This window comes from Mchenga conophoros, linkage group LG1 (genome assembly GCF_057382185.1).
Source record: "Mchenga conophoros isolate Kocher_MC1m ecotype Shallow Benthic linkage group LG1, M_conophoros_male_GT1.1, whole genome shotgun sequence".
Lineage (NCBI taxonomy): Eukaryota > Metazoa > Chordata > Actinopteri > Cichliformes > Cichlidae > Mchenga > Mchenga conophoros.
In genome coordinates this window covers 34,272,282-34,290,865 of record NC_140526.1, presented here as the reverse complement: position 1 = coordinate 34,290,865, position 18,584 = coordinate 34,272,282, and the positions used below count along the sequence as shown (strand labels likewise).

General features: G+C 40.9%; 1 protein-coding gene across 1 annotated transcript in view; it reads left to right on the top strand.

The window, feature by feature from the left end:
- LOC146583683 (protein kinase C-binding protein NELL1-like) overlaps window positions 1-18,584 on the top strand; it is a 307,223-nt gene that overhangs the window by 124,571 nt on the left and 164,068 nt on the right. Inside the window, exons 11-12 of the mRNA XM_085275922.1 lie at window positions 2,879-2,978; window positions 5,955-6,083. Coding sequence (XP_085132048.1) covers window positions 2,879-2,978; window positions 5,955-6,083 — 229 coding nt within the window. The remainder of the gene's footprint in view (window positions 1-2,878; window positions 2,979-5,954; window positions 6,084-18,584) is intronic.

The window sequence follows — 18,584 nt, the reverse complement described above, 5'->3', positions numbered from 1 at the left end:
TCACATGTTTAAGTCCACTGACTACAAATCCTGTGTGTTTGATCACTTGCCAAAAGCATGTCATCACTTTTTACTTTGATTAACGACCTCTGAGCCAGCCACTGCTTTCAACTGAAAGCTAGGTCACCTCTAGGGGTGATTAACTCTTAGGGACTCTAAATAAAATTGTCACTGACAAAAACAGAGAATTTCCATTTCTTTAGTATTCACTGATCCAGCATACAGCAGAAGCCTTTAACTTGAAAATCACACGTTCAACATAAGTAACTTTTTTTTAATCTCTTTATATTACTTCTGGCTTATTTCAGTACTGATCATTTTAGTTTACCTCAACTTTATTTTATTTATTTTATTTTTTTACACAATTTAAATCCAAAACATCAGCTTTCAGGATCCGAGTTACTTGCCCTACACAACCTGTCACTCCTCCAGCCTCTACAGTCTTATAAATGGTGTGTCTGGAAAGTATTCCCAGTCTACATTTTGTGTTTTTGTTATTTTATTCCAAAATGTATTAAATACATTTTTAAAAATTATTTTTTCACCTCAAAATTCTACACATAATACCGCACAATGACAAGGTGAAACAACTGAATAAAATAATGGCGATAATAAAACATGTACACACAAAATTGAGCTCAGGTGCATCCTGTTTCCACTGATCATCTGTTAGATGTTTCTGCACGTGACTGGAGTCCAGCTGCACTCAAAAAAATGAAATTGGGTGGTTATTAAATTTACAAAATTCAAACTAGTACAATCTAGTAAGAGTGGTTAGTTGCCTGGATTCACAAAATTCACAAGATCACACAAGAGTTCAAACCACAGGAAAATCACTGGGGTTAGAAGAGAAAGATAACCCTAAACACACTACGTATATGCCTTATTGTGGTTTAACCTGTAAAGGACAAAAACGTACAGAAAATTCTATATAAAGCCTTGTAATCATAGTTTCCCTATTTTTTTGAAGTCTAGATTGACAGCTCGGTGGCACAGGGTTAGCACTGTTACCTCGCAGCAAGAAGGTCTTGGGTTCAAATGGTGAATTCAGTTGACTGAGGATTTGAGGATTGTATTGAGGTACAGATCTGGGGCACGGTACAGAAACATTTCTGCAGCATTGTAAGTCCCAATGAGCAGAGCGGCCTCTGTCATCTCTAAATGGAAGAAGTTTGGAACCACCAGGACTCTTCCTAGAGCTTGCAGTCAAGCTAATCCGATTGATTAGGGTAGAAGGGCCTTACTCAGGGAGGCGACCAAGAACCTGATGGTCACTTTGACAGAGCTCCAGCTTTGCTCTTTGAAAAGAGCACCTTCCAGAAGGACAACTATTTCGGCAGCACTCCACCAGCTTGGCCTGTATGGTAGAGCGGGCAAACCCATACAGTGAAGCATGTTGGTGGCAGGATTATGCTGTGGAGATGTTTTTTGGGATGCAGGAACTTGGAGTCTAGTCAGGGTCGAGGGTAAGATGAATGCAGCAATGTAAAGATGTATCCTTGATGTTCATCCTTGGTGCTCCAGAGCACTCTAGACCTCGGACTGGGGCGAAGGTTCATCTTCCAACAAAACAACAACCCCAAACACACAGCCGACATAATAAAGGAGGTTCTTCAGGACCACTCTGTGAATGTCCTTGAGTGATCGAGCCAGAACCCAGACTTCAAAATGATTGAACATCTTTGGAGAGATCTGAAAATGGCTTAAAATTATTCTCCATCCAACCTGAAGGAGGCTGAGAAGTTCTGCAAAGAAAAATTTGAGAAAATACCAAAAATATATGTGCAAAGCTTGTAGCATCATACACAAAATTATTTCAGGCTGTATTCCTGCCAAAGGTGCTTCAACAAAGTATTGAGTAAATACTGTGAAGACTAATACTGACTGATGAATTATACTGCACTGTGCACAGGCTTGGTGTTGCTGAGCTCATCATAGCTGTCGATGGCACCAAACAATGCCAGTATTCAAAGAATTGATTTGACAACCATTAACATATAGTTGCATGTTAAAAATAATAGAGTAAAAAGTGCTTTTCAAAAATAAAGTACGTGGTTTTAAGGTTTTCGGCATTTATTGGTATTTTCTGAGATTTTGCAGATTGGGCGAACAGACTAAGCTTAAGCCAAACTGGTAATTTTATTAATTAGTGATGAATATATTCATTTATTTGACAGATGGCAACACTGTAACAGTTAGATATGTAATCGTTTTATGAAGCTAGCTAAAATATTACCATATATATATTTATTTCCACCCTGGTCACACACAGAGCAACATTATAATTAATTTTCAAGTTTTAAAGTCTAATATTCATTTTATTTCCATGGTTCCTTTGGCTCCTTCAGAGACAAATGATCTATTTGGCTCATTTAGGCTTTTCCTCATTCAAATGTTTTTATGTGTCTACTGTTTGAGTCAGTAGTGCAGAAATAGTGCAGCTTTAATAAATTAAAAATTAACTGAAATACAGAATACATTTTTAGAAAAAAAGCACGATCAGATGGAGAGACAGAGGTTCACCAAGAAACTGGGCTATTTACAGATGACATGAGAAAGCAGTTAAAATGGTTCCTACTTCCTACAAAGGGACGACATTGAGGAAAGACGTGAAATATTAATATATATAATTTACTCAATACCCAGTATGGCCTTTCAAAAACAGCTGATTTAAGTGTTTAAAGTCAGGAAATGGGACTGATAAGAAAAAAATTGGTTGAAGAAGCAGTCCTGTGGATGAGAGGTTGCAGTTTTAAATATTATAAGAGATCAGATTGTATAACTGGTGGAAAACTGATTCTCTCTTAATGCATAGCCCTTCACACATCTGACCCCATCTCTGAAATCACGATGTCTTGCCTGTGTCCTGTCCTTCCAGAATGGCCTGATGGTGAAAGTCACAGAGACCTGTCCAGATCTAAACTGCACCCTCAGTGAACAGATCTTACCAGATGGCAGATGCTGCAATGTTTGCAGAGGTACATGTTTCTTTCCACTTCCCACTGCACTTTTCTCAGTTGTATGGATTACTTTTTTTTTCTTCTTCTTCTTTCTTTTTTTTGCATGTACACACACCGGTACTGTGTCGCTGTGAGGAGTAAACACAGCCGTCTTCCCAATGCTGATTTAGGCTGTGCCTCTGCAATAATTTAGTCTCTCTCCCTTGTCATCCACTGTGAATGCTTTTTGGCCCGTGTACCTTTCAGAGCAGATTGGTCTTTCTGCCATAGAGCACCTGCTATGCCTATTTACCTGAACCCCATTGCTTTGGCAGGGAAATGCTACGGGGTAAATAGCCACTGGTAATTCAGTAAATACATTGAATAAACAAACTACAGGAGGCTGCCATCTATAGAGACATAATGAAAGAATCCCTGGGGCAGGTTCTGAGTGAAGGAAATTGCGCTCTTGTTTAGGTAAGCTAGCATTTCTTAGACTCACTGTATTCACACAGGACGGGGATGAAATGGAAAGGAAAATACATGTTTGGGAATAGGAAAGAGAGGGAGACGAAAAGATAAATGAGTATAGCATAAGACAGCAAAAAGCAGAAAGGTAAGGGAAGGTAAAATGAAGTCTTAGACTTGCTGTGATGAAGAGAAGGAAGGGGGCAGATGGGAGGTAAATAAGGTAAAACGCACATGCCAGCAAAAGAAAGGAAAAGAGATGACGACTACAAACTGATATACTGACAATACTGAGAGTGTTAGGTAAAGAGTAAAGAGAAAGCAGGAGAGGAACTTAAGAGTAAAGGAAGGAAAGGACTTGAACTCCTTTTGTTGGAAAGTAAGAGAAAAGAGTAAGGAGTGAAAAGACAGCTGTGCATTATAAAGGGAAATATAGCTGAGGAAGGAAGAACAGAAAAGTAGATTTAATACAGTAAGGAGCAGCAATTAAAGATTAAAGTCTCAGTGCCTCTTCTCTCCAAACCTTTTCTTACCTCTCCGACACACACACACACACACACACACACACACACACACACACACACACACACACACACACACACACTTGCTAAAAAGCCAAGTCGGTCATTATTCATTATCATTGTTTCCAAATCATCTCCAGGCCTCTTTTTGCCGCGTCGTGACTTGGTCCTTTACCACCACTCTGAGATGTAATTGTACCTCGCTGTTAAAGTCCTCGGAGTCACGCTGGCTTTGTTAAATTGGTAATTACACAATTGTCACACAGTCTTCATACCAGGTAGAATTTCACCGGGGAAAGAAAACAAAGAATTGCACAGTGTGAGGGGCTCGTGCAAGTGTGCAGTGCAGTGCAAATCAAAATCCAGCAACAACTCCCCTTTTACATAAACACACTATCACAGTTGGTCTCTCTGTAGCATGTACACATGATCCTGTGAGGACTCGCTGCAGATGATTTAAGGACTGAGAGGGAGAATAATGCAGGCACAAGTCTTTCTTCGGTAATAGCTCCCCAGGCTCCCTGCCTCGCAGGGCTTTTATGTGCAGCCAGTCTGTCACTCATTACAGGACATGATGGGCTATATCAACTCGTACCTACTGAGCAGGAGACAATCATCTATGTCTGTCTGTCTTTTTGTCTGTCTGTCTCTCTGTCGGGTCACATTTTTGTGCATGTGCATGAGTCTCACTCTGGCTTGGTTCAGATCACAGAGCACAGATGAATGATAGATGTAGCTGTTCTCTATCTAGGTAGGCAGAAATGATCACACACAGGCAGGAGACCAGAGTTTGAAGTTATCATCTAACTAGCTACAACTAGGTACTTGTTAATTATTGCCAAAGGGGAAAAAAAACATCAATATCATCAGTGCAATTAACCTCACAGCAAGCCCTGTTATTTGTCAGATAATCACATCAACACTCCAAACAGCACCAGCACCACAAAAGGACAGTCAAGAGGTCCAGCTCAGCTACTCCAGTTAGCTGAGGTAATGTCTAGCAGGCAGCTAGTGGCTCCAGCCACCTGTGCCAGCATCTACTTGTAACCAAGAGGCCCCTTTATCATGCAGGACTTCAATATTTAAATGGGTGACTTACATAGAAATTCACCTGTTACCATGACCAGAACCTTTTTCTTCTTTTGTACTAGGCATAAACATGTTTATTCCTCCTAGCAAGTTGGGCACTTTGATGTGTACCCAGTGGAGATTAACTGGCTTTTGTAGATAGTCTCAAGTGGCCATTTGAGGAACTGGCACTTCATCGTTTGGCTTCATTTTTCAGCCCTGGCAGAAGAGTTAGGGAGGGAGGGAGAAGAGTTAAACTACTGGGCACAATTTCCTCTAGGACTGAAACACAGCTGGTCATTGGGGAAGTCAGCAATTGGAAGTTTTCACTCATTGCTACTCTTCTGTAAACACGGCTGTAATTATTCCATGTTGCCTTGAGATAGCATCTTAGCTGCACACACAGAATACACTCTACAGTATTTTAATTACATGGCAAAGCTTGTTATACTGCAGTTTTGTGTATGTGTGTGTAGTTGTGTTTTGAATTTTGAAAGTTGTCCATTCTGTATAACTGACGCAGTGCTCCACCTGTTGCGTTAGTTGTGGTTTTTCAGAAATTGAAATTTCATTAAAAGGATGTCTTCAAATACTGTAAGAGCACCGTGGCTCACTCAGCCGAGTGAATTGATGACTTGGAGATCTTCCTACATCAGCAGAGTGTGTGTGTGTGTGTGTCTGCATTTGCATGTTTTGTCTCGTTAGCACGTGCACTTTTACATGAGAACTTTCATTAATACACCAGATTTATTCAAAGTTGTAAACTCACCGTACACTTCAGGCACCCTGTTATCCACAGTGTTGTAGGTGACAGGAACAAGGTTGCTCCTTTGTGCATTTATCTGCTTTTATCTTTGTGTTACGGGCATGCATGTGTGTGTGTTTGTGTGTCTGTACACAACTTTTTATAGCCTTGAGTGAGCAGATTTCAAAGGTTTCCTTTGCTCTTTTCTTTTAGGTTATGACTTCTGCGCAGAGGGACTCATTTGTGGGGAAAACTCAGAGTGTAAAAACAGGAATACTAAAGCAGAGTGTGAATGCAAGAGTGGCTATGCCTCCATCCACGGGGATTCTACTTACTGTGAAGGTAGGACCATATTTTTCCCCAGCTCAGGTGAGCTAGGGCCAGCGTGGCTGTCTCATAATGTCTATTAGCACAGGATGTTAAAAGCAGAATGGGTGGCAGCGCGTTGAAGCGTCAAATTCATTGTTCTGTTTTAGGAGGGTGTTTATGAAGGCCGTTGGCTGCAGACTGAGATTTGTTATGAGCTCTGGGTATGACATGATGATGACTGGCTGTAAAGAGAACAAGGATTGTTCGGTTAAAGAGCAGCTATGAACCAGGCTCGGGACTTTGATTATGCTATTGGGGCTGTTGTTAAAATAGATTTTCTTTTTAAACTTATAAGCAATTTGCTTCTTTCATAGGAGTTTGACAATAGAGCTCTGGCACTCCTGTTTTGAGCTTATTGTGATACAGTCAGTATGATTAGAGGGTGGCAATAACAAACACAATAAGATAGCCATGTGCCAACAGTGGTGGAATATGTACTTACAGGAAGTTTTGACACAGCCTTTCAGGATAGTTTCAAGCTTTTGCTAAAACCAAACTTTTTTGGTAAACTTAGCTTGCTGTTGGAAGGATTTTTCCGCCTTACGCTGCATGCTGGGCTTTCCCTGTGAATCACGGCATCCGAGTCTGGAGCCATTGCTTCGCTCATTTTCAGGGGTTTCCAGCCCGTCTGGAAAAAGTCGGTCATCGGGGCGCTTCCACCGCGTGGGTTTTTTCGGTGGAGCAAAAGGCTCAATCTGTGGGTGCTGGAGGCCCAGATTACTTGCGATGGCACTAATGGCCTTATTTGACTGAGAGGCTCGGGAGCGTCAATCTGTGGATTGAAGGATTTGCTCAGCGCTCGGTGAAGTTGTCATTGGGTCGCCGCCACAACAGACTAAATCCACTAAATGTGCTGAGAGCTGTGTAGCCACAAGCCCTCCAGTCTGTCTGCTTTTGTTTGATCTGCATGGTAAAGAGGTTTACCCAGAGCACCACTCAGTCCACAAACCGTCCCACACCGTATGAGGAAAGGCTGGGAAACACTGATTGTTAGATCAACTATGTAAATCGTGGAGCCGTGGCTCTTGGCATTATCCCTGCGATACCCTGAAGGCATCGCAAATTTCTGTTGTTGCTGGATTAACGGGGATCCAGACGTACATCACGGTAATATTTGATTTGGCTTCAATATCACCTCCCAACTTAAACTGGCTTAGATTTACGCCTTTTCCGAGCAGACTGGAGTAATTGAATCTTTATATGTGGGTTATAATCAAAGCACAACAGTGTGATGGTGTGTCCTCACATCCTAATGATTGTTTTATAGAGCATATTAATTTCTCCACTTATATTTTATAAACATGAGATTGTGTCTAGCTGTGGCACTGAGCTGTTATTAAATGTGACCGTTACGTCCTCATAAATGATTTAATGTGCCACTGAATAAGTGAAGATGAGATTATTTACTTGCAAACAGAGGGCTGTTTGAGCAAGGATGAGAGGATTTAAGCAGAGCTGCTTTTCAGCCTTCTGGCTTGCATTCAGTCGCCTATCGTGTCCTTTTTTTTTTTTTTAGCTGAAATTGTTGATATTTGGCTCACAACTTTGGATAAACTCTGACTGACTCAGTAAATATTTTGGAGACTTTTACAGGACTTTTTTTTTAACTTGTGTGACTTTTTTCAAATGTTTTCATTTTTATGGTGCACATAAAGGTCAATGAAGTGACCGTCCATGGTTCCTCGATCGTTTAGGGCAGGGGTGTCGAAACTCCAGGCTTTGATGGCCGGTGTACTGCAGGTTTTAGAACACACCTGAATCAGATGATGAGTTCATTACCAGGCCTCTGGAGAACTTAAAGACATGTTGAGGAGGTCATTTAGCCATTTAAATCAGCTGTGTTGGATCAAGGACACATCTAAAACCTGCAGGACACCAGCTCTCGAGGCCTGGAGTTCAACACCTGTGGTTTTAGTTGTTTTTAGACACTTTTCCATAAAGTGTCTAAAAACAACTAAAAACAGTATACATTTAAAAGTCACCATCCAGTGAAAATAACAGTGTCAACAACAGTGTAATGTAGAGCTACTGAAAATAAATGTAGTGATATAGAAGATTTAAATTTATAACAAGACACAAAAAATAGCATTCTATGAATAATAACTACTGATGAGACTTCATGTTTATTTCTTATATGCATTTCAATCAAAAGTAAATAAATTAAAAGTACTGGATTACTAAATTAATTTTAGCACTAGGAATTGCAGTCAAAATAAACACCAGCAGATGCAAATTAAGTATTAATTAGGTTGTAAAACAAACAAAACATCATATTTCACTATTTCTATAAATGGGATCAATTTCTCACTGCATCACTGATATACAAAGGTGTGGCAACATCCAGTACCCTATTTATCACTGCTCTACATTTACAATAGGGTTCTTTAAACACAAGGCTCAGTAGGTGCATCTGGTGCATGCCTAAAAATGAATTTATTATCCCTTGCACTTTAGGAGAGTAGGGCGTATGATCAAATGTCTAGAAGTCAACACAATCGCCACCTTTCACACAGACCGTTCTCATTCCCAACGTGTATCATACCGACAATTTGTCATGTCCCGAGGCATCTCATAGTCACGCGAAAGGTAACCTTCCGTATCCCTATGACATGCGCCGGATTGTGGATGGAATTCAATAGAATGACGTGCCCAGCAGTAATTCCAGCCCTAATCCTGACCTTAATCCTAACTCTAACATTAACCTTATCCCTAACCTTGACCACAACCTTAACCATATTAGATAGTGTTTTCCAAAGCGATTCATGATGAGAAAGTAAAATAAATGTACATGTCTAGATTCATTCCAAACGGTTCTCTTTTTTCCGAACGCGTAACATACCAACGATTTGTCACGTAGCGTTGGTATGTTACGTTTTGGGATCAGAACGTGTTGCTTTCACAACACTTTTGAACTATGTGCTGTATGGGTTTAATCAACCTACCCCAGTTAGTTTTGATGTTATGACCACAAGTGTTGGAGTAGGAAGGGGTGAAAAACCCAATTTCCCAGATTTAGGAATAACACTGAAATTTGACATGCTCCAGACCATTACTGATTGGTTAGAATAGGTAATGTCACCGACTATCACAAAACCTGATGTTTGCTGATTGGCTGTGGCAAAGGCAAAGCACTCCTCTTTTTGTCTTAGCATTCAATGAAAGGCTATTGTTTGAATCTCTAATTGTGAAGATGAGTTTTTGAGTTTCAACGCAATTCTCATCCATTTCTGGGCAATGCAAGAATCCGGTTTAAAGCTGCTTTTTGAGGTCAGCAAGTTAGCTGCTGCTTTCTTCTGAGAAAGAAAAAAAAAGTTAGATCTGAACTGAGAAGGGGCAGTTCACAAAAAAAAAAAGAATAAATTAAGTTCTGTCCTGAGAAGAAAGGGGGATCTCTTTGAATGAAAATGCTTTTTTCAGGCATAGAAGTCAAAGAAGTTGGAGCATATTTTGTGTGTCTCCTTAAGCATGTGTGACACAGACCTGATTTCTAAACCCAGCGAGAATCTAAGCAAAAACAGGAAGGCACCTACTTGGCACATTATGAACATATGTAGAAATGCAAACATGGGCACACCCTGATGATGGTCTGTCCCTGTGTGGCTGTTTATTTTAAAATGTATTACTGCATTCGAAATGATATCTTTCTGCATTAAAGATCCAGGACTACTTGAAAATTTTGCCCTGGGTCTGCTCATTGTTATCTTAAAAACCCTTTACGTTTTCCTTCATTACCTCCATCATCAAGCTCTGACCAGTATGACAACATTACACACGACACCGCTGTTCTCCAGTTTTTGTTTTTATTTTAACCAGAATTGCTCAAAGCATTGTTGCTTTCTGACCTTACAGTATATTTACTGTGTTCGTCTTTATTTTCTGTTGTATACATAATGTTAAAATAGTAGAGTCTCATAGTAAACATTACCAAACCTTCCGATAATGAGTTCAGCATACACTCAAACAACTGATTCTTTGCCATCTTAAATATGAAGCAAGAATTTGGAGTAAACTGAAAAAATATAAAATCAAAGATTTTTATATTTAAATAATGAATCATTAAGCAAATCAAGTATATTTCATTTGACCAGATTCCATGAAGTTTAATGCTTCACATTTTACTCATGTAGCGAAATACATGGAACATTTACATGTAATCAGATGACTTACAGAAAGCCTTTAGGACATTCTTTGACTATATGTACAAGTAATCCCTGTAGAGGCAAAAGCACATGTTTTTTCTCTTCTTGGCTCTGCATGTCATTAAGAGTGGATCGTTATAGAACAGAAGCCCCACCCACCTGCTGCTGCAGCCATCTGTTTAACAGGTGGAGGGCAGGTAAAACAGCTTGTAACAAACACTGGATGCACCGAAGGCCAAGGTCCAGTGTAAATAAACAGAATTTAAAACTGTAAAAATGTGCAAAAATATGAATACTCTATATATAGGAGATATATATATATTCATGAAACTCATTCATCATCATTCATCATGTGTGATTCAGTGGGAACACCATGCTGGAAAACAGCAAAGTAACCTGACAACAAAACAAATGACTAAAATTAAAACAAATAAAAGAAACAATGTTGAAATGATGATGAGTGACATCTCTTTTGATAAGGCCAATTTTAAGGTCACCTCAGTGTCCAGTGGCCACCTAAAACAACCAGAATTTATAGAGCTGATCTTGGAAAAGCAAAATGTGTTTGGCACAAGTATGCATTCATATCATAAATGTGACTGCAATAGCTATGAGACAGGACAGGAGTTACACAAAAAATTAATAAGAAATAAACTGGTAAGCTGGCTAGAGGCACTGTTGCTGTTTGACACTGGCTTCATGATTGTTACATGTGGCTTAATTTAATTGATTTAGCTTAAAACTCAGAAATGTGTGACATAAGCCAATGAAAAATAGGAAAATAAAGAGCACTGAGGATTCCCTCTTCCTGTGTAACAACATATGTATCTCCTAGCTTTGCATCTAAGTCCATTATTATGACTGAAATTTCCATTTGCTGGTCCAAATGTGGCAATATGCGAACAGGTTTTTATGTAACGCTTTTCTACCCGAGCACTGAAAGTGCTTTACACAGCATGTCTCATTCACATACATTCAGTCAGAAGTGAGATGTTATTTGCGAGGGTATAGTCAGATAAATTCAATCTGATGCTTAAATGCTAATTGCATTTATAAGAAATGCTAACTACGACTTACGTTTTGCGTTACACATGCTTTGTTAGCTGCTTGGCGTGTCACACCATATGATGCCCCTCCATTCAGCGCACTGCGTGTTTTAACGTTTGTGCTAATGGGCTTATCAAAGGCTTATTATCCTCATCAGCTCTTGTTTACGCTGTCAGTGATATTCTTATAGTCCCAGTAGATCTACTGTATCCTTGCTCGGCTCCAGAGGATACAAATATTAACGCCGCCGCTGCCGTTGTTTTGCTGACAGCTTGTTAATCACAGCCTAAAAAATCTCCTGTGTTGTTGACACACTTTGGCTTGAATCCGCTCTAAATAAAGCAGACATGCTGATGTGGAAATGCAGTTGCATCATCGAAGGACAAACAATTTGATTCCCCATTCTCCTGGCTGAGTGCTGCAGGGACCCTCCTCCCAAATGGCCTGTTGTTACCCCAGGAGTCTGCTCTGTATGTGTGGTAGAAGAAATCCCAGCATGCATCCAATACTGAACCAAAGTGCATCCTAGATAGTGGATATATTTCTTTTATTTTTTTTTACAGCCTCTCAAGTGCCCTTTCTGTGCACTTCTTTCCTCTTTCATGTTTCAAATTAAAGGCGCTATCGCCACGCTGCGTCCTTGGAAATGTTTATGGGTGAGCACATCAGGGAAAAGTCAGAGCAGTTAGCAAGACGCTCGATTGAAGTTGAGGATTTTCACATATGCGGAGCTGGAGCTTATTGCCATAGAAATGGTCTCAGGAGGTTGTTGTAGAGAATTCTCCTGCTGTCAAGAGCCCTCGTGGGTCACTCTGCCCACATTAATGGCAGCATTAGCTCCTGCTGTGCCCTGTAACTCTTCTCTGGCTCTTATGTGCAACTCAAACACCGACTCGCCCCTTGCTTTACACAGAAAGGTGGATTTGTTCCACCACCTCATCAGCTGGGCGTTTGTGGTCAGAGTTCAGTTGCTAAGTTCAGCTTAGGGTAATTAACAAGCGCTCGATCGAGCTTTTTAAGGCTTTTTAAGGCTTTTTAAGGCTATCAGTCACTGGCTCGCTTATTTTGTTTTTCTTTAGTGTTTTATTTAGTGCAGTTTTTTTTTTCTTCCTGCTGTGGGTAATAAGATTAGCGTGGCGCCGACACATCAAACCTAACAGGGCTATTTCTGTTTGTTCTGCTCGCTTTCATTTAGCACTGGAACAGCCAAACTCCCCAGGCTCACCAACTTGCTCTCTGATGTGTCCCCTAAGCTAACAGGCTCCTGGGAGCTATTTTTTATGATGTCCCCGATCTCCAGTCAATCTCCACTGACACCACAGCACATTTCTCTCTTCATCTTTTCCTTTGCTTTATCTCTCACCTCTTAGCTCTTACTGATAATATGGTGTGACTTTGGTGCTAATAGCGTCACAGTTAGTGCCACCGGAGTTGCTGCAACCATTTCGGCTGATGCGTTGCCATATTTCTTGACAGATTCTGGCTGGTATAAAAAGGCGATACATCAGCCTAAGTGTTAGTATTACCCATTTCATGCATCATGAAGAACTTTATTATAAAAAGAGGCAATCTTTTGATAAAGAGCACGGGGGGGGGGGGAGGCCTCACTGCACATATGAAAAGAAAATCTGTGTCATTCTTATGGTAATGGTATTGCTGGGATAATATTGATTCGTCATCTTAGGTGATGACTCATTTCAAATGAGGCTAAACATCACTGCTACCAGTGAATGTAGCTGATCTGCCTGAGATTAATCTTTTTTAAGAAAATTCCACCATGTGAAATGTTTTTGCTTAGATTTGAAGATCGTGAAATTAAATCTACCTTTTCCTGTTTAACAAAATGAAACAGAAAGTAGGCGTTATTTGCCCCTGTGTCACAATCTCTGAAAGAAGAAGGTATCCAGATTAGCCCTTTAAAGCTTGAACTATGGAATAATAGCCAGAAATAATTGCCTTTTTCGCTCACAGCTACAACTTTTTGAGTTTTCTGTGAATAGATTTTTGCCCGTATACCTGTGAAACCTTGAAATAAATCGAGAATGTGAAGAGAATCACATATTTACACACACACAGTGTTGCACTCTTACTAATACACTGTGGACCCTGCAGTGGATCACTGCCTTAGAGATCATTTCCTTTGTAGCAATAATTCATGTGAGAATAGTTCATGGTGACTTTTAGCATTCTCGCTGTTGGGGCCACAATTCATCGTCTCGCCTCTGGTTTTTGATGCGGTGGCCGAAGTCTAAAGAAATGTGGTTTGAACATAGCATGGCCTCGTGTCTTGACTCCTACTTGCTGAGATGTTCACATACCATCGAGTTGTACCTGTGTGCTACACCAGGGGGACAGATGAATTAGGATTTAGGAAGTTATTTGTGCTGGACTTTACCCATCTTGTCTCTCTGCATTGCTGAGCCGCCGTTATCGTGTTTTTGCAGAAAAACTGGGATGAGATGGGCATTTGGCTTGGACGGGGCAGACAGTCAGATTGAGGAGGAGCTGTGTGGTAGTATGGGAAATTGCAGCTACAAACAGCACTACAGAAAGATCACTGGGAGTTCAAACCCGCAGGAACCATACCCTCAGAGTTGAAAATGAGCCAGTGAAGGGTAGCAGCTGCCTGCAGAGCTGCACAGTAGGAATAAAGGTGTTTGTGTGTGCATGACTGTGTGAGTACAGGTCTGCTTGTGTGTGTGTGGTGTGTGAAGCTGTCCTGGGTTTTCAGATAAGCTCAGAAAAACACGGTGCAGCACCTGCCCCGTGCTACAGCTTATCCACTGAAAACCTGACAGTTTGTTTACTTTTTCCCGCTGAGCATGACCACACATAACAACTTCCCAGCCCCAGGAAATATGGCAATATGCACGTGCGTTACCTGAAAAGTTTTTCCCATTTTGTATTACAGATCATTTCTTGTTCTCAGTGTAGCACTGATGAGCTGATACAGTATAGAGAACTTCATCCAAGTGCATCAGTTAAATAAATCAGTTTCTCTTACATGTCAAATGATTTATAAATATAAATAAATTCTCAGTAAGTCTGTTACTTCAAAGTAGAGCATTTCCTAACACTCATGCAAAAGACTTTGTTACAAACACAAATCCAAAATTAAAAACACAATGCAACAAATGTCTGACACACAAGTCCAAATATCTGGGAGTTGATAAGACCAGTTTCTGGACATCTGGGAGGGGAATGTTGTCCCAGACTTTGTCTGCTGACAATGACAAATGTTTTACGTTGATAAAAATGTTTTGGACTGCAGATCAGTTCCACACTTCAGCTCTTCTATTATGAAGACATGTTGTAATCAATGCAGTAAGTGGTTTAGCATTATATTAGTTAAATGTCCAAGATCTTTAAAAAAAAAGAGTCCCCTGGATGGGAGCATATCTGCATACTATATTTACCCATCAGGATTGATGGTGTTTTTCCAGATATGCATCCTACAAATTCCATAGTCACTAATATACTAATGACATCAGAAATGTAGTCTTTTGAACTGAGTGCTGATAACAAGGGAGATGGTCCCTCTTTAGTCTGAAGGATGTGCCATCCATGTTCTGCCAAAAAGAATTTCGAATTTCACTTCCCAGAGAAGACGGCAGTGTTTCTGCATCATGTTTACTTATGACTTATTGTTTGCGTGATAGTGCTTTAAGCTGCATTTATGGGTGACACAGTGAACTGTGTGGCAATTTCTCGAAGTGTTTGTGAGCCCATGCAGTGATTTCCAAAATGGAATCATGACTGTTTTTAATGCAATGCCACCAGTATTGAATATTTTTATCAGTATTTTTACCAGTATCGGACATAATATCATCAAAAGATTACTAAAATCTTTTGATGATACTATGTACTATAACTGATGAGACATCCATTTCATGTTAAGGAACACTGGTTTAAAGTTGTTCCACAAATTATCGATGTAGCCTTTTAGGTTTTTTTTTTAAAAGACTGATGAACCTCTGCCAATTTCTACTTCTGAGAAACTGCCTCTTTGAGATGCTCTTCTTATACCCAATCCTGTCACTGACCTGTTTCCAATTAAAGTAATTAGTTACAAAACATTCCTTTGGTTGTTTGATTTTGATACCACTTATTTTTCCAGTCTTTCCCGTTTAAAATGAGATAATATTTTGCCATTAAAGTGGCTTAAAAGTGCGGGGAAAGGGGCTAAAGTGGCTTGTTTCAGAAAAGTGTGAAATGAGGGTCTGCATCAAGGCCCAGTATAGTGTAAACTGCCAAATTGTGCATATCCACTCCAGTAGAGCCCAAGAATTGGAGATTATGTATCGGAATTTCAGGAGCAGGACCACGCCTCCAAACAGGCTCCTTCCGGTTGTCATCTACATTGGTTCCCGCAGTTCTGCAAGCTGTTCATTCTCGTTTACGTGCCCCACCCTCTCTCCCTCCTTGTTTTCAATTCTTTAACTTCTTCATTTCTATTTAGTGCATGGGGATATGCCAGGCCTGGGAGCCATCGCCAGTCCCCTTTGAGGCCTTCCCCAAACCGCAGCTCAATTCATATCAAAGCATTCACTTTTACCTACTAAAACGCTGTCAAACTTAAAATGAGGGCATGGGCCCAGCTAGTGAATAATAATATAAGAAGAAGAAGAATGTGGCATTGGAAATTGGCATGTTATGTCCCCTTTAAGAAGACAACAAGAAACCTGATGAATGCACATCGAGAGCACATTCTTCAGTCAGGTGAGATCATGAGCTAAATAGCAAAAATACCCGAGATGTGTTCCAGCATGTTTGCTGCAAGCTGACTAGGCCTACATCAGCAAAGTGTGTGTGGGCAGTAGTGGGAGTGTGATGAAGTGGAGATGCATTAGTTCAAGAAGTGTTGGAGATATGACTTTTACAGATCGCACCAGGAATTCCTGTGGATTCACCAAAATACTAGTTGACAGGATATATCTCCATAAGCTTTGCAGAAGATGAGTATTGTAGTGTGAACCAAAGATGGAAAAAGTGAAACCACGTAATGGTCAACTCTCCAGACTTGAATCTTAGCTTTGGAGTTTTAAAGGGAATCAGAACCCCTTTATTAAGAGACAGTGTTCTATAAAGGTCACCTTACAAAGTACTGAAGAAGAAAACCAGTCTCCGTATTAGGAGGCATCCTGGCCTGTGTTGTACTGAGTTCTTACTGTGGACCTTGCATTTTTAATCTTGTAAAACTTAAATGAACAAATAAATTACTGTTCAACTTAGAAGTAATGGTATAACTGTAAGGTGACATTAAAGCTATACTGCACTGGTGTGTAATGCTGTTCTATGATGTGTGCTGACATGCGTAATGCAAAAGAAAGTGACTTATCGATTGGAAGCTGTTCAGATAATTCTTACTTGTTCTTATTCAGGCTGCGACGATGGAAGCAGCGGCATGCGTTTGTCTCTCGTGGCACTGGCGAGGGCTGCCGGCTCAATTGGCTCTCACTCAGCGGCATTAAAGAGTAATTGGCTGAGTTTGTACTTGAGCGAATCAGTCAGGTTTTTCTGTGGGAACGCTGCCTCGGCCGTGTTAAAACAAGGGTGTAATACAAGAGAATGAATGAGCAGTTGTGTCTGCTCGTCCTCTGTTTTTGCATGTTGTATAAAGAGAGAGTTGACGTGGAATTAGTGGAGAAAATGCAAACGGAAAGACAAACAGACAGCAGGTTGGGTTTATAAAGACATGGATGAGCTAAAAGGCGGCAGTGCAGACTAATGGAAGCCGTGGCCTTCGTAAAACTTTGCTGTGCTTCCTTTCCCCAGAAAACCATGTGGTCAACAAATATAGTAGACGTTTCTGCTAGCAGGCAGGATGATGTCAGATTTCTTCGGATGCTGTCATCCATCCAGGACAGAAAAGAATAAGTAGTTGTCGTCCTGTACAGAATGTTTCAGTGATGAATCTAGAACAACATCTTTGTGCCTGCAAAGAACTGCCATTCATTCAGTGTTTTCACATTTTTCTTTCAACTCTGTTTCAGAAGCACAACATCAACCGTTGATCATCCTACCATTTTTGTCTCACCAGCTGAACCGGGGGTCAAGAGACATTTGTCTGCCAATCTATCCAGAATGGGGCTAGTTCTCCCCCCTAACTCATGGGATAAATTGGAAAAAAAAGAGGAAGTGGCACTTGTTCCACCCTCGTTGTCACTGCTGAAGTGCCCTTGACTCACAACTGCTCCACCGAGTCAGCCAGTGTCCTACAAATAAGACTGCAGACACGCCTGGCAGCTTCCAAGTATGATTTTATGCAAATGTGTCAGTGTGAACTTCTTGGACAAAAGAACGCTGCTATTGCTTGCAGAGAATAATTTTATTGCCGCTTAAATCTTCCGTCACAACATTTTGTTTGGCAAATTAATTGCAGAGATCTGAGAAGTCCAGCTGTGCCAACCCCCCCCCCCCCCCCCCCCCCCCAAAAAAAAAAAACAACCCTCAAACAGAGAGGCAGTGGTGAGTTTCAGACAGATCTCTAAAATGTATTTAGAAACCAAAGGAGAGGCACACAGGTGGGCCAACCTCGAAAATCTTCAAATGGTCAATCGGTGCCCAATTTTGCACTTAACTTGGTGTGTACAGTGTTATTATGCAGATAGCCTTTAAAATAAAGGTTAGAGGAAAGCATCTTGTTGCTGACAGTAAAAGAGACAGACAGGAAATGAGAGGTAAGATTCAAGGTCTTTTTCGCTGCTGAGACAGAGATAATGACTAAGAGAGGACAGTCTTGGAAAGTGAAAGGAGGACTGCTTGCCAAGCTCTGTCCATAACACTTAAAGTCTAAGATTGTGAGGAGAGCTTGTCTGTGTGTGAGCGAGCGGATTGACTCAGGCTACCATGTAGCGCTGTCAGAGCTCTGCTGGGGGCACAGTGGGTGAGCACTCTGCTAAAAGGTCAGTGAAAGACCTGTAATGAATTATAGTTATTTCACTCAACAACAGTCTACAGCAAGTCAGTGTACTGCTGCTCCCGAATCCCTCCTCTCGCTCCCCATCCCACTTCTCAAACTCTCTTCTGGGTAGCATCCATCTCTGCCATCTGCACTTCACCGACCGCGTGTGTTCCAACACAAGCCAGCGTCGTCCTCGGCTCCTTGGCTAGTTTTGGTCGCCTCATTCCTAACACCGTAGTCAGCCCTCACTTCTTTCTGTTCCATTTTCTGACCGTTTCTGAGCTGCTGGGGATCGGGCTGTTGGCAATCCTCGAGCCAAAGGGTTTCCTGGCTTGCTTGCTCTGTATGGTCTGTGGACTAAAGTGATCAAATTTCTGCTGGAAT